The following is a 16,141-nucleotide window of genomic DNA, read 5'->3' on the forward strand; positions in this document are numbered from 1 at the left end:
TGGGGTACAGACTCTCTCTTCAGAGTCTAGGAGAATCAGCGATCCCATAGAGGAGAAAATACCAGGCAAAGAAGAAAGCCTCCAAAGGCAGGTACAGTTCTGATACTTTGAGTGAGGCCTGATCCTGAGTATCTGTCTGTCCCTAGTGTCACCTTGGCTACAGAGTTCTAGGTTAAGAAGTAGAAACACACTTACGAGGACTTGTTTCCTTTGGTCCTTTCTTGTATTAATTCACCCTTGGGGTTCACGGTGAATATTCTACAGTCTGGAACTCCAACTTGTGTATAAGCATAGACATCCTGGAGAAGAAAATACGAAGCAAAGGTGATTACAAAGAGAATAAATTAGGAGCTGCTTCTCCAGTCCCTTGTGAGCTAGAACTGCACAAACAGCAGACTGTCTATGGAAAACATGCAGAGCTGGGCACTGTACAGCATTCCACTGAAATTGAGCTTTAGACAAACCCAAACTAAGAGTGAAGCCAAACCCAGAGGGCACTTGGGGAGTCAGGAAACATGGTCACCAAGGAGACACCAGGGACCGTGGAGCAGGAGGGGCCCCAATGCCTGCCAGAAGCCAGGAAGCAGCTCCTTCTGCATGCCTAGGATCTGAGGGACCCTCTGAAGGGAGGCAGGTCCGGGAAGCATTAATGAAGGGTGAGCACTCATGCCATGGTTCTAGGGAGGATCTGAAGACAAAGCTTAGAACCAAGTAGAACGTGAGTGAGAACTGTCTGAGGAAACAGAACTGAAACCGCAAAGAGAAAGTGCCCTTCATTATTCACCAAGTACTTAGAAATCTGGAACAGATGAAGTGAAAACTGATTTAAAGAACAGTCATTTGCCTATAAAATTCATTTGAGAATTATGGCATGGCTATACCTAAAAGCACATTTCTCAGAATGCGCAGCCCACAGGAGACACTTACATTTGGACGGTTTCCAAAGGCAGCATAGAAGGGCTGCTTAGATGGTGCAAACAGATTCCTGATGTCATTGAGACACTCAATTTTGAATTTCTCTGGTTTCTTTTCTATCACTTCCCTAGGGAAAAAAAATTCAAATACACTCACCAAATTCAAAAATGGTAGTCTTCCCTGGTGTGTGGTCCTGGAAAGACTTAGTGCTCACAACCATCCAACTTTTTTAATCCGTTGTAACTGTTATTTTTCTTTCTCCTTCTCTGCCTAACAAAAGCTCATGACTAACAAAATCTGATGGGGTTGGAGAAAGAGAAAACCACTCCTTGAACTTGACTTTCTGAGCCTGACAAAGACCAGGTGAGTTGTCTCACCTGAATGCTATTGGGGAGCCATAGAACTCAGACACAGAAGTTCTTAAACAGGTACAAACCCTTCCAACGAGCCTGACATACAGTCCTCACATACAATCCATTCAGGCCTCAGCCTCTGCTTCCCATTCACTCAGAATGGCTGCACGCTGGGGAAGTACCTGTGGAAGGCGGAGAACAAGCTGCTAGGGGACAACATCAGAGGGCCCCGGGGCAAGATTGTGCCCTTGTCATTGACCCAGTGCAGGTAGCCACGGGTCATGTCAGCCATGCCGATGGCACGGGCAGAGCAGTACAGAAACTTGTAGCCGTTCCTGAAAGAGAATATGTCCTGTTTAGTCCATCGTGCTTTGGCTAAAGGCGAAAAAGAGCATTTTCCTTTTAAAAGACCCAAATAAAGATCCCCTCATTTACAGTTATAATAAAATTCCTGAATTTAACAGTAAATTAGGATTATAAAGATTTCACCTTTCCATGGAAAACACCATGGGGAAAAACGGAGGTTATGTGCAACTAGGAATTATGCTAAATTTACAAGTATCAATGTATCTTCAGCATCTAGTCCATAAAAGCCAGGTTATAGAACAGACAAAAAACTGTGGACTATTTTTAAATAATCTGCTATAAAGAAAAGATACAAAGGATCTTATTTATACAGATAATTTAGAGAATGCAAAGCATTCTGTAAGCCAAGGAGCAAAATTATACCTAGGTAACTGACATAATTTTCATATTAGAGCATTTTCAACTAATGCTTAAGACACTGTAATTTTTCAAATCAATTTAATTTGTATGTATTAGGGTCCCACAAAGGACATGGCACTCTTTTCTCTGTTGCACTGCATATTACCAGGTGGGACGGGAGACCTACTCATTGATGGAGTGGTAGAGCTTTGCGATACCCTGATGAGTCCAGTCTTTACCCAACTGTGGAAGAATCTGTCCCAAAGCATCAGACCTAAAAGGGTAGAAATAAAAAATGGTATTAGGAACCAAGCATATAAAGCCAAGTGTTTTCCTTTTTAGTTGTATACCAGCTGCCACAAAATAACGTGTGCAGGAAGGGCGGCAGTGGGAGGGCAGAACAATCTACGAAAGTGATTTCGTCATGGCCTGTGCAACAGTGAACAGTCGCCTGCAAACACACCCACTGAAGAACTTCTCAAAGTAGAATCAGACATGAGAGCCAGCTGTTCATTTTCAGAGACAGTTTATAATTATGCATTCTTTTTCTCCTCCTTAATCTTAACAGCTTTCTAGATTTTTTTTAAATGCTAAAATTTAGAGACCAAATAACTAAATCTTTACAAAGTTATTTTTGACACTACACTTGTATGATTCCACCCATCTCTCTCTATCTGTAAATTGACCCTATGTGGACTGCACTCAGGATGTCTCAGTGCATTTGGTTTAAAATACACTATTGACAATGGCTGAGGGCCAGATGCCTGTTGAGGGAACCTCCCCTGCCCACCACCCCACTGCACACTGACCTACACCTCCCTCCCTGCCACCCACCACTGGCTCCTGCTTACTTGGTTATTGTCCCGTCAATGTCAGAAATGACGATCTTGTCATTCCAGTTCCACAGGTAAATGGTCCCTGCACAGCGGCAGGTACCTTGATACTGGGTTGTAATACTAAACACGACATCATTTGGGCCATCTTGGAGCTTCAGTTTTGCCTTTTATAAAAAGAATAAAATCGCAAAGCAGAATTTTAAAAATTAGGTACATCACTTTGATGAGATTACATACAACAATTAAAATTCTCATTTTCCAATATGTAGTCACTCAGATTGCTTAAGAAATATTAAGTGAAAAAGGATCCTAATTTTTAAAATAGATAAATGTACATATGTGTGTATGAATACACAAAGAAAAGAAATACATTAACATGCTAACTGGAACAAAAAGACAAGAAAATTATGGAATAAAGTCTAAATGCTTACAAAACAGGATGGTGTCTATCACATTACCACACACCTGGTCCAGTGCTATGCAAACAGCTCACTCTCAGTGAGCTGGGCTGAGGGAGCCATTGTCTGAATGATGCTTGTGATTCCAAGAGATTTTTCTGATCTCCCAAACACAAAACCTCTCTGCTTCTCCCTCATACCTAGGACTGTCCTGGGGTACACCGAGACCATTTCACAGTGAAAATAGGTGAAAAGTCAGGGAGTGGAAACAAACAGGAAGGAGGAAGTTGTGTCTAAATAAGAAAACAATATTTTTCTATTGTTGTGGCTCTCAAGAGACAGTAGGTGGCCCAGTGATGGGCTAACTGTGTAAGATTCATCTGGGAAACAGGTTAAAAATACAGATTCCTCAGCTCACTCCCAGGGACTGAGACGAGAGGTCTCAGGTGGCGGAGGAAGCTGTGTCCCAGGTTCCCCAGGTGATTCCGGTGGTTCCTGGGGGTGGGGTGCTGTTCTACTGTATGTGAAGATTTACACAACCACACACCACGTTAGACAGAAGAGGAAGCAGGTCAACTTAAACAGTTACTAAGATAATCGGGCTACATCCACACAGATCACACACTACTCACGATCTGGTCTGAGGAAAGGCGAAGAGATTTCTTATATGAGGTTGTGCTGCTGTGGCTCGGGGGCTCCATGTGGACAGCGTCCACTTTGATTGATTCTTCGAGCTCCTGTGACCCCTCGTCACTGGATGAGTCATCCTCAATTGGCCTACTGAACATCAACCCAGTTATGAAGAGGCAGTAGGCTGTTTTATTAATGCGAGTTTTTCATTTAGGCTCAAGAGAAGGAAGAGTTGCTCCCTCTGCTGCTCTCCCACATCCAGCTTTCATGCCTGAATATTCATTTCATGAAGTAATAAGGCCACCTTCCTCCTCCCTCTCATGACTGGCCAGCTTTTACTTTCTGGCTGTGACGGGGCATTTTCTACTGTGATCCATGAATACGTGCTACTAGATCTACTTGTGAAAGAGGATACGTATGTTTCAAAAGGTATAAATTAAATGCTTATGCTGATTTAAAAAACTAACATGAAAGATTTTCTATACCCCTTTTATTTATTTTTAAATTTTTATTTAAAATTTTAAAAAGTTAGACATTTACACAATCCATGAAGTGATTCCCCCCTATTACTCTAGCATCTATCTGACACTATACATAACCATTACAATAATACTGAATTATTTATTTATTATAAATCAATAATATTTATCTTTAATTAAAAAAAACTATGGAAGAAAAACTTTTATAATTTAGTACCTTTAATGGATGTCTCTCCTGCCTTTTTAAAATGTTATTTTCTATTAGTTTCAGGTGCACAGCACAATGGCTAGATGCTTATATAATTTATGAAGTGAGCCCCCCAATTATTCTAGTACCCACCTAACACTATACATAACCATTACAATATTACTGACTATATTCTCTATGCTGTACTCCATAGCAAGGGAAACAAAAGAGAAAAAATAAACAAATAGGACTGCATTAAACTAAAAAGTTTTTGCACAGCAAAGGAAACCATCAACAAAATGAAAAGACAACCTACTGAATGGGAAAAAATATCTGACTATGATACTTCTGATAAGGGGTTAATATCTAAAATTTATAAAGAATTCATACAATTCAACACCAAAAACACATAATCCAACTAAAAAATGAGCAGAAGACCTGAACAGGCATTTCTCCAAAGAGTACCTATGGATAGCCAACAGACATATGAAATGATGCTCAAAGTCTACGCCCCTTTTAAAAGAGGGTAAAGAGCAAGGAAAATAGTCTCAGACTACTAGGAGTTAGGGAATGGAAGGAGAAAGAATCTGAATAGGGAAAGTGCACAGATGGCAGAAACAAGAATGGGGTATATTGTGGCACTGCCTCTCAGAGCCAGCACGCTACTTCTTTCGAGAAATGAAACAGGCCCACAGCAATCTTTGAGAGTCTCTTTTATATCTCCCCTTTGTGCCTGACAGGAAGCCAGAGAGCAGGAACACCGGGACAGTCCATCTTAGGACTCCTCAAGATTCCCCTTTCTCAAAGGCCTACACTTCACAGGCATCTGATTCTATGGCTCCAGGATGGGAGTGAGGTACTTAGAAGGCAGTGATGAGTATATTTATACCTCTAAGCGAATAATATTTTTATCATCTGCTAGCTGAGTGGCACAAAAAAGCCACTTATTCATGTGTGTCCATAGGAGAAAGATATTTCTAAGAATTAAACAAAATTGTCAAACTCAAGTTGAATGCAATGACCAAAGCAGGGGTGGCCCAACTGCTGTGAGCCTAGAGGAAGGACAGGGTGCCCCCACCTGCCACTGGCTGGCTCCTTTGCACTTGATGGTAGGTCACAGGTCGGTGGCACCTCGGATTTCCCTTCTTTGGCCTCTGGCAGCTAAAAGGCAAGATAATAATGGCAAAGTGCAATTTTTTCCCGTACTGACAAAAATTCATCAGCTGCCCTCTCCAGGAATAAGCAAAACTGCTTTCTGAACCCACAGTTTAAAAATGCTCAAGAAAACAGACTGTTTCTAGTTTAAGCCAAAGGACAGAAACCTGGTAGAAGTCATATGCTGCTATACGAAAGCTGTCACTACAAAGTCAGAAGTAAAAATTTTAAAGAGCACTATTTCAAGTCACAAAATATAACACAACTGGTCCACTCATTAGGTTCATGGCAGGGACACTGAGACTACAGAACAGAAGTGACTGATGCCTCTTCCTCCTGTGTAGGACTGTAATAAGCTCTTGTTCTATCTGGAAGGTAATGCAGTGAAATGGAAAGAGCACAGGTGTTGAAGGTGGAGTCAAGGTCAAACCCTAGCTCCATCTTCACCAGTTATGGTACTCTAGTCAAGGCATTCCACCTCTTTGTCCCCCAGTTTCCTTACCTGTATGATGGGAACTCAAACTATCTATACTACTGGGTGAAAAGTAACATGCATAAAGCATCTAGCATAGTACCTGCACGTAGTAACTGTTCAAAAATGGCAACTGTTGTTATTGTAAAAGAGCATTATATAGCTCTAAAGGACTTTTTTTGTGCTTGACAGTTTTTTTGAATAAATGAGATTCACTTCTTTTTAGCTCAAGGAAAGGACCCTCCAGGTTGGTTACCTGTTTGGTCATGCTTTCTCTCTTACGCCAAAACCACCAGCGACCAGATTTCTTTGGCATCTTATCTTTGACCCAGGACTCAACTGTGGCCTGGAAACAATCAACTTGGGTTAGTCTAGCAATCTGTTGGTCACAAAGCACCTGACTAATACTTTCTACCACTAGCCTGCAAGACGGTGCCTTATCATGGAGTACAAGCAACGATCACCACACTTCCAAGACTCCTCTAGAGTTTTTAACACCTACAGGAGATGGAAAGTGTCCTCTTTCGTGGCAGTATGGCTTTGTAGCAGATCTGCGGTATGAGACCGAATGGTCCGACTATGGAGGAGCAGCCCCCTCTAAGGGGGCTGGCAGTTAGGCTGCTCTCATGTCTGTACCCTTAAAAAATATGGCTCCCCTGAGTTATGAGGACCAACTATAGTGATGATGTCTTCATGCAGGGAAGATTTAAAGCAAACCTTCAGGTTATACATACAGGTTTATTAGCCACAATTTGATCTAATCACACTGATGTCATGCTTCTGGGGGGCCACATCACTCTCTTCTTGCTGCTTCTTTCCATGTTAATGAGAGGAATTTTTTTTATTCTATATGCAATTAGTAAAATCTCTCAACTTTTATATACAACAGCAAATTGGTATAAATATCTAGTAAAAATGACAAAGATGTGGCCGTTGAGCTGATTTCCTAGATTTTGGGCATGCGATCATTTGAGTGGGCACACAGAAAAGAACTTTTATAACATTAAATAAAACTTTAAAGAGTACCTAATTTAGAAATACGCATATATGGATTTTTCTAAGTACTCTATGCTGTATATACTTTTGAAAAGACAAAAAATGGCAGATCATCTCACCTTAGGCAAACTCTTCTGGAATACTTGCAAGCTAAGAATCATGGGAGCAGCCAAAGCCCAATTATAGTAACTGTAAGAAATAACAATTGTAAAAAACCATTACACAGAGAGGGAGGGAGAGAGAAAAGATGGTAGGAAGGGAGAGAGGAAGAAAAAAAGAAGGAAAGAAGCGGGAGGGAGGCAGGGAGAAAGGTGGGGGAGGAAGATGTGTAGAAATTCCTTATTCTTTTTAGTAAAAAGATGATCAGCTAAATTTTTTGTTATATGAATAATCTTTGCTTCAAGCCAAACTTCTCTGAACAGAGAAGCAGTAAAATCTACAAAACAGAATCACATTTTAATGCTTCATTTAGAAATGAAGTTGAGGTTTCACTTTTACTTCTAAGTCTTTGCCTATTAGCTCATTTATATGAAATGACATACTTCATAGCAAGAAAAACTGGAATAGTTAAAAAGGGCACTTGGAAAAAAACCTGCAAGAGTATTTAACAATTACAAAAACAACAGTATTTACCGGTTATATATCCGTATTACAAGGTTAGGATTGTCTATAAGTCCAGGGTTCTCTGCAAATTCATGATAAGTAATGATATGCTCCATGAATTTTTCTGCAATGTAAAATAATAATGATCAATTTGGTTAGAGTTTAAATTCCCAATATCACAATACTCTCTGCATTAAAGGGATTATAGGATAAAATAAAATGTCCTTTTTAAAATTTTTTTTTTATATATCTATTAAAAACACAATGTTAAGACACTTTTCTTTCCCCAGGACAAGAAAATCCACTTTCTACCCTTCCCCTTCTCCATTTCCACCAGCCCTGGGGCACATGTCTTCTCCCTAGATAGAAGAAAGAAAAGAAAGGAAAAGAAAGCAAACAAGGCAGCCTAAGAAAAGAAGAGGAAGAGAGAGAGAGAGAGAGACAGAGAGAGAGAGAAAACACTCAAAACCAGGACAAAGAGATATGCCAGAGACTTTTAGGAAAGGAAATTACAGATGTGGCCAGAGAGAAAGAGGAACACACACACACGCATGCACATGCTCTATAACTAACAAAAACTGTAAGTTTCATTTTTTATCAAAAGGAGAAACTCTTTACTGGCAGGCAACTGCATAACAGGAATATTCATGGGGGTCTTACAGCTTTAAGTGCATGTTACATTAGAAAAAAACAAAACATTTTACAACTGCTTGGAGAAAAAAAACAAACATACACCAAAATTTGGCTTAGGGTCTATCAAAAAGTAAATCTTAAGTTCTTGCTGAATGAATGAGAATTTTGCATGAATTTTTATACCCTAGTCCTAAACACTCTACAAGCTAAAAAGAAAATTTTCACTGAGATTGTTCCTCCTGTTAATTTGTATATTATTTACTTTTACTTGCCATTTCTGCCTCCTTCCAATAACAAACTCTACACATAAGTTTCCAATACTTTTTTTAAAGTGTAAATTTTATAATTTATATAACTTGTAAATTTTCCACTCCTCATCTCCTATATATTTTTTAAGTGAAGCCTTATGAAGATTATAATAAGAATGTGACCTATTTGATTTTGTCCCTGGAAGGAACCACTGGCCATAATACACTCTTAATTTCTTGCAAAAAATAAAACAAATAGAATTAAGAGATGAGGAAGAAAGAGGCATAATGAACACCCTGTGACCCCAAGAAGAAAATTATTAGGAAAAAAAATTGTAAGGCTCAGGGCACCCAGGCTGTCACATGCGAGCCTTCAGTTGCTCTGAGGGTGAGAGAAGACAAAAGATGATGCTAGTCATAAAAATAAATCTTTCCTTAGAGGAAAATCAACCAAAGGCCACCAGCCAAGTTGAGAAAATATTAAGAAGAGTTTAGTTTACAAAGGAAGGTAAAACCAAAAATGCTGGAGAACTTGGGACAGATGCATACACAGATGCTCAATCCACATTGAAGGCCTCTAAACTACATCTGCTAAGCTACTTCCTTTCTCCTGGGCCAGCTCTCAACACCGAGACAGAAAGTAATTCCTTTTACTTTTTGCTAGAAAGACCATTTACTCAGTGAACAATCAATTTTCACAACTTCAAGCCCTACGTTCCTATCTAAGGTTCACTGTTTTCCAGGAGGGCAGCTGGGCCCCAGTCCCAGATATTTCAACAACTTCACAGAAGAAAAAATGACATAGTTTGAGCTGATCCTGGCTGCTCAGCAAACGAGGCAGCCTAAGACCTCTCAACCTCTTATTGTGAAGTGACAGCCTTCAAGGCACACTCCCTCGCCCAAGCTATTTATATGTAATGTCACCCAATATGAGATATCTTAAGCAAGGGGCTATGGGTCTTTCATTAAAGGGAGACACCTGTTAACTGCACAATATCACTAAAGGATTTAATACTCCGAAATGGCTAAACAGCAGGTTTTCAATCAAGTGATGACCAGGCTGCTTTCTCAAGTGAAGGTAGGGCAAGACTGCTAAGTGTACCTTTAGAAATTTCTCCGTTCTCACTGAGGCCCCCACAAAGGGAGAGGGTGACATCGGGCAAGTCCATGGCAGAATCCGAGAGGCACTCAGTGCCGCTATCAGCAGCTGCACTTCCCACAGACTGTGGGGACTGGGAGCCAGAGAGTGTATCAGACTCAGGCCACTGCCTGGAAGTAGGGTCCAATTCGCTGTGGGCAGGGGACAGGGAAAGAAGAATTTGCTTTATTACAACTTCCTGTATTCCCAGCTTACTAAATGGTTCTCTGATGGCTCAAACCAAATAACATATCCTCTTTATAAAGCAGTAGATTAATCTACGATCAGTCTCTTCTTAGGTAGCATTAGAATCACATAAATGATAGTAAAAAATAACCTATTAGCACTAATGAGGAATTAACTGTGAATATAGTAAATATGTCATGAAAATCACTATTAAGTTATTCACAATAACACAAACATTTCAACTATAGCCTTTCTGGTTTTAATTAAAGGAGTGAAAGAGTTATAAGCAGTTATTTATATTTCCATGAAGAAAATGACAGGGTAATTAAGAAAAATCTGATGTCTGGAAACTTTATCCTAACTTCCTAGAAAAAGCTGTGGTACTATATACATCCTGTAGAAAATTACTATAGTCCAAGGCTGTATTATTTTTAAAAACAAGACTTTTCTAAATTTATCTGTTACTCCAGAAAACAAAGAAATTAAGCCAGAAAATAGTCTCAGAAAATATTCTCAATACAAAAAGAAATGTATTGAGAAATAAACTAGAAATAAACTGTTTTTACATTAGAATGAGGGCCTCAAATAAATAGGCTATTCAATGTTTTCATTTTTTTACATGAGGCACAGAAGCCAGGTTTTAGATGGTGACGCTAAGGGAATCTTTTTTGCAATGGAGCATTAAATTTGAGAGAAAAAGAATAAGAAAATGGCATCTTAAGTTTCTTAGTCATGAATATTTATTGCTCTACACCCTTTGAATGGATGTCACACTGAAATATTGTTTTAGAATTTTCCAATTCTTTTATTTAGAAAGCCAATATATTTAATGTATGCAATTAATATATGCAATCCAGTGTACTTATATGATCTTTAGGAAAAAAAAATCTCAAATTTGAGCAATAGGTGGCAGCAGAATACAGATATGTCATTATCTAGAAAGCGGTTTGAAAAGCTATTGTTTTGCACTCAAACAGAAGATTCAGATTTTTGGGAATGTTCTCTCTTAATAGCAATGCACAGCCATATCACAATATTGAGATTTACTCAGGTTCTCTTCACTGGAAATGGTAAAAAAAAAAAAAAGCCACAGCCAATGTAAGGCAGCAAAGCCTGCTGTTAGGCTGGGGTGGAGGGGAAGACTGACTCCTTGGGTAAAACACAGACAAACCCCTCATTTTTCCTGGGCACACAGCTAAGTCCCAGTACAGTCAGGTGTGGCCACATGACCAGATGACTGAGTTGATGTGAACAGATGGGGTGTGCTGTGCCCTTCCCAAGAGTGGCCCCTGATAACTCTCCCATGTGACTCCCTCTCCTGTTCCTGTTGAGGATCTAAAGGGATGGTGAAACCTCCAGGTAGAAGGAGCCTGTGCTCCTGAATCCCTGTGTGCAAGGCCTACCAAACACCAGCACTTGAACAATTCGGGTTTGAACTGTGCAGGTCCACTTAACAATGATCCTAAACCGTCGAATTATAATAGAGCACAGTAAGGTCCCATTCATTATTCACTTGCCCCATTTTTTAAAAGGAAAATAAAGAAATCTATCTTAGGAATTCCGATGTAAGTAAATGATTAAGGACTGGAAAATCTGAAAGAAAGCGATAATTCTAAGACAGTTCACATTTTAACTTACTTATTGGAAAAAAACTGAGCAATGGAGGAGTTCCAGTTCTCTCACCTTAAAAATCCAACTATTACTTCAAATGAAGTAAATATTCAAGACAAATTTAGAGAACTATTAGGAAGTTTTAAGGACCTTCCAAAAATACCTAAAAAATTTAAATACTTTCATATCAATCCCATCTATTTTAAATAAAAATGAAATACGTTTTCCAATAATTTATTTAAAAGTGTTTAATTATGTGTGTTTATGGTTCGGTTATATTCAAATCATTTCCATGGGGAAATGTTGTTTTTGGTAATCACAGAATGTATTTATAATGGAATTTCCCTAGGAATGAAAATGAAGTTGGGAAAACAGTATGAGTATATCATATCTGAGGTTTTAGAGTTATTTAAAGGGGAATATCATGAGGGAGAGGGAGGGGAAGTGACAAGAGGTGAGAGCTCTGGGGAATGTGGGGTGCACAGGCCAGGTGGAATGGTGGCTCCCCAAAGCCACGCTTGAGTTCAGAAAAAGCTTGGGAGCTCAGACTCACTGAGGGAATGAAGGTATTCTTTGTAAAATGGTTTTGAATAATGACAGATTACTTTTAAGACACATAATAAATATTAACAAATTTTCCCAAGCATGCTGAGTTTGCATTAATGACTGTAATCAGTGCTAATCTGAAGTCATGTCCATTTGTATACCCTTATGTAGGTTTAACTAGTGTACCTCTTCTCATCACATTAAAAATTTCTTCATAAAAAGGCAAATTATTAGTTTCAAATCACTACTGTCGAAACAATATATGAACCATTTCTGAATTTTCCAAATCTGAAGCAATCATCTAACTTAAAGGACACTATCTTCTCACTCCTTTCTCTCTGACAAAATGTTTTGCTCTAGAAATAGCTAGAATATCTCAGAGCTGTTCACCCTTTAATATACAAGGAATACACTACCTTTTAGGGAAATAAAGAGCTGCAACTTCAGGTTCTAGAGCCTTTAAGTCATCTAGGTAAATATCATCAGGTCCCTGGTGCTGGCTTCTCTTGTGGACACCTGTTTTTATATATATAAAAAAAAAATGCCTCAGAGATAAGAACTTAATTACCATTCTTCATTTACAACTCTGCAAGGAAACAAAGGTTTGCAAAACAATAAAAATGACCATGATTTGAACTGGGCTTTATTTTTTAAAATGTCAGATAACCTTTTTACTTGTGTTGGTTTTCAACCATCCATGCCAAAGGAAGTGAAAACGAGTGTTACATGAGGTATATGACAGTTGCTCAATAAACATACACTAATTTACTCATTCATTTGCTGTTACATGAATATTCCTAGCTCCTAAATAATTTATAATTGATAATTTAAAAATATTTATAGTACAAATAAGCACGACTAGACTTGATGGAATCACCAGCACTAAGAAGCCCTTATTCTAAAACCATGAGGGAAAGGTTGTTGGGGAATAGGATATTCACATAACGCCAAAGTATTACCTTCTAATTGCAAAAGGACAAAAATCCTTTACAATGGATAAAACTGGCAGACCATACTTTAAATAAGTGATCACATTTAGCATCACTAATAGTGATATGGTCTGCCAGTTTCATCCATTGTAAAAATCCTTTACAAAGGATAAAGTATGGTCTGCCAGTTTTATCCATTGTAAAAATCCTTTACAATGGATAAAACTGGCAGACCATACTGGCAGACCATACTTTAAATAAGTGATCACATTTAGCATCACTAATAGAGACATTATGAGATACAATATTAAGTATTCAATATATCCCATAATCTTCAATTAAAAAATAAAAAATCTAATTATTTAATTAGATCTAATTAATCTAATTAAGCCTCTAGATCTGTACTGCCCACTACAGTAGTCACCAGCCATATGTGACTAGTAACTTGAACTGTCCTAGTCTGATATGAGGTATGTAAAATGTGTAAAACACACACCAGATTTCCAAGACTTACAATAATAATGTAAAATTGCAATAACTTTTATACTGAATTACATGTTAAAATTATAACAGTTTGGATTGACTGGCTTAAGTAGAATGTATTACTAAATTTCATTTGTTTATTTTTACTTTTTTAATATTAGAAAATTTAAAATTATATACATGGCCCACATTACACTTCTACTGGACAGAGCTAACTTCCAGTTGAAGGAAATATGGGGATGTTACCTTGAAAAAAAAATCCGATTCATCTAGAATGTAAGAAAGTATACCAGACAATTGGCTGAGCTCTCAAAAGGTCAATATCATGGGCGTGGAGGGGGAAAGAGGTGTAGCAATGTGTATGTTTATGCATGTGGAAGTGTGTGGGGGGGGAGGGGCAGGGAGGCTATTCTAAATAAAAGCTTAAACATAAAACCAAATGCAACATGTGAACTTTAACGAGGTCTTAGTTTGGAGAAAAAAAACAACAACAAAAAACAGCTAAAAAGCTATTCTTGGTACATTTAGGGAAATACAAATATCAGTTCCTCAACTTGACAATGGCAGTATGGCTATACAGAAAATATTCTTATTCTTAGAAAGTATATCTTAAAGGAGAAATGTCATAAACAAATATAAAGGTAGCCATCACATATTTGAAACACTGGAACAATTTACTATGTAAATTTAGAGTACCTAATGCCGTAAATTAAACAAATGATTACCTTTTTTCTTTGATGGCGAATCTACTTTAGCTGCTGGTTTTGAGTCTGAGGGAGCCTCCACTAACGATGGGTTAGGAAGGTAGTCTGTATCTAACATAGATGAAATGTGAGGCGGCTCAAAGGGAGGCTCGAGAAGATCTGCAGCAGAAGTTGCATCGCTCATCTGCTTACACAAGGCTCTGGGTTTTGGTTTCACTATGGTGCAGACCATTTCTCCCATGGCAGCATCCTTCTCAACTTCACTTATGAGGTTGTCCTCACTGGGAATTACCCGAAAATGGGTATTTTCTGATGGTGTAATTGTAGCAGTCCTAGGATGATGGTCAGATCTCTCTCTTTTGTTGATCTAAAAAAGTTGAATTGTTTAAAAATTAAACCACTTTCAAAGGTGTTTGTTTATATAATCTATTTCTTAAGCTGGATGCAGGTAAATGTGATCATTTAAAACAAACATTCAGTAAATACATCATTTGGTATGTGTGAACTACTTCATATTAAAAGTGGGAAAAATAACTGCATTTTGTTCAATATCATTTGTATAGATATCTATATATCTATAGATATAGCTATATATATATATATATAAAATTGCTCTCTCTCTCTCTATACATATAATTGCTCTACTATGAAGAGTTCAACATCGAAGACTGAGGAAATGCAACAATTTTTAGATACTAAGAAGGATAATATTCATTTTGAGGGAGAAAACTTGAATGCTACATGAAAATTTAGCCCTGCTTGGACTACTTCCAAGCTTTGTTAAAACAACGTAAGATGCTGAATTATAATGTTGTACACCTGAAACTTTTGTGTTATAATCCAACGAATGTTACCTCCATTAAAAGAAAAAAAAAAAAAAAAGGAAAAATGGGCAGTCAAGTATCAATGCAATCACAAATATGAGCAAAGTGTGTATTTTTAAAAAACTAGAAGGTCTAAACATATTCTCTGCCAAGAAATAGAGACAGATTAATACCATATGATTTCACTTATATGTGGAATCTATAAAGGAAAACAAACGAACAAACAAAATGAAACAGAAACAAACTCATAGATACAGAGAACAAAGTGATGGTTGCCAGAGGGGAGGAGGTTGGGAGATCAGGTGGAAAAGAGGAAGGGAATTAAGAAGTACACACTGCCAGTTATAAAATCATGGGGATGTAATACAGCATAGGGACTAGAGTCAATAATATCGTAATAACTGGTATGACAGATGGGCACTACACTTATTGTGGTGATCACTTTTTAAGGTATATAAATGTTGAATTGCTATGTTGTACACCTGAAACTAATATAATATTGCACATTAACTATAATTTAAATTAAGAAAATAAAAAAAATATAAAGCAAAGTTAGGTTTATTCACATACACAAAATAAAATAAAAGCAGTCTCTCAATAAACAAATATGAAGTGCATCTTTCCAAGTCTTTCTTCTTTCATTATGAGTTGGCAAAAATGCTTTCACAATCAATTTCCTATTTAAAATTTCAGTGTGGAAATTTCAGTTTCTTTTAGGTACCTTCAAATTTTTCCTTACTAAAATGTTAATTAACAACCAATAATATTATTTACTAAATAGAAATACACAAAATAATGCTAGATTCCATCAGCTGTAAACACAGGGCAAACATGAAAAATGTTTACTTTGAATTTACTTATGTGACCACATGAGGTCACTGTCATCCTTTATGTTCATATTAGCTCACACAGAATATCCTTTACTCATGGATGAGAGACAAACTCTGTAGGCAAGTAAACTCTAGTACCTTGGTGGACTCTGGAAACCCGCCCCACGTCCACTCCATGTGGGATTCGGATCTGAGCAGGCTCTCGGCGGGTTTTACCTCCAGCTCTGAATCACTCTTAGGACACGCTGCTGGGGAATAGGGACTGCAAACATAGTTCAAA

General features: G+C 37.9%; 1 protein-coding gene across 1 annotated transcript in view; it reads right to left on the reverse strand.

Annotated features, from left to right (window-relative positions):
- The window catches only part of LPIN2 (lipin 2), a 31,323-nt gene that overhangs the window by 3,235 nt on the left and 11,947 nt on the right, over positions 1-16,141 (reverse strand). Inside the window, exons 5-18 of the mRNA XM_025038669.1 lie at positions 16,000-16,123; positions 14,229-14,574; positions 12,508-12,607; positions 9,713-9,900; positions 7,760-7,853; positions 7,246-7,315; positions 6,387-6,476; positions 5,582-5,664; positions 3,840-3,984; positions 2,825-2,973; positions 2,161-2,247; positions 1,451-1,603; positions 928-1,042; positions 196-299 (exon numbers count right to left, since the gene is read on the reverse strand). Coding sequence (XP_024894437.1) covers positions 196-299; positions 928-1,042; positions 1,451-1,603; positions 2,161-2,247; positions 2,825-2,973; positions 3,840-3,984; positions 5,582-5,664; positions 6,387-6,476; positions 7,246-7,315; positions 7,760-7,853; positions 9,713-9,900; positions 12,508-12,607; positions 14,229-14,574; positions 16,000-16,123 — 1,848 coding nt within the window. The remainder of the gene's footprint in view (positions 1-195; positions 300-927; positions 1,043-1,450; positions 1,604-2,160; positions 2,248-2,824; positions 2,974-3,839; positions 3,985-5,581; positions 5,665-6,386; positions 6,477-7,245; positions 7,316-7,759; positions 7,854-9,712; positions 9,901-12,507; positions 12,608-14,228; positions 14,575-15,999; positions 16,124-16,141) is intronic.

The sequence above is a fragment of the Pteropus alecto genome, unplaced genomic scaffold, assembly GCF_000325575.1.
Source record: "Pteropus alecto unplaced genomic scaffold, ASM32557v1 scaffold146, whole genome shotgun sequence".
In the NCBI taxonomy this organism is placed as follows: domain Eukaryota; kingdom Metazoa; phylum Chordata; class Mammalia; order Chiroptera; family Pteropodidae; genus Pteropus; species Pteropus alecto.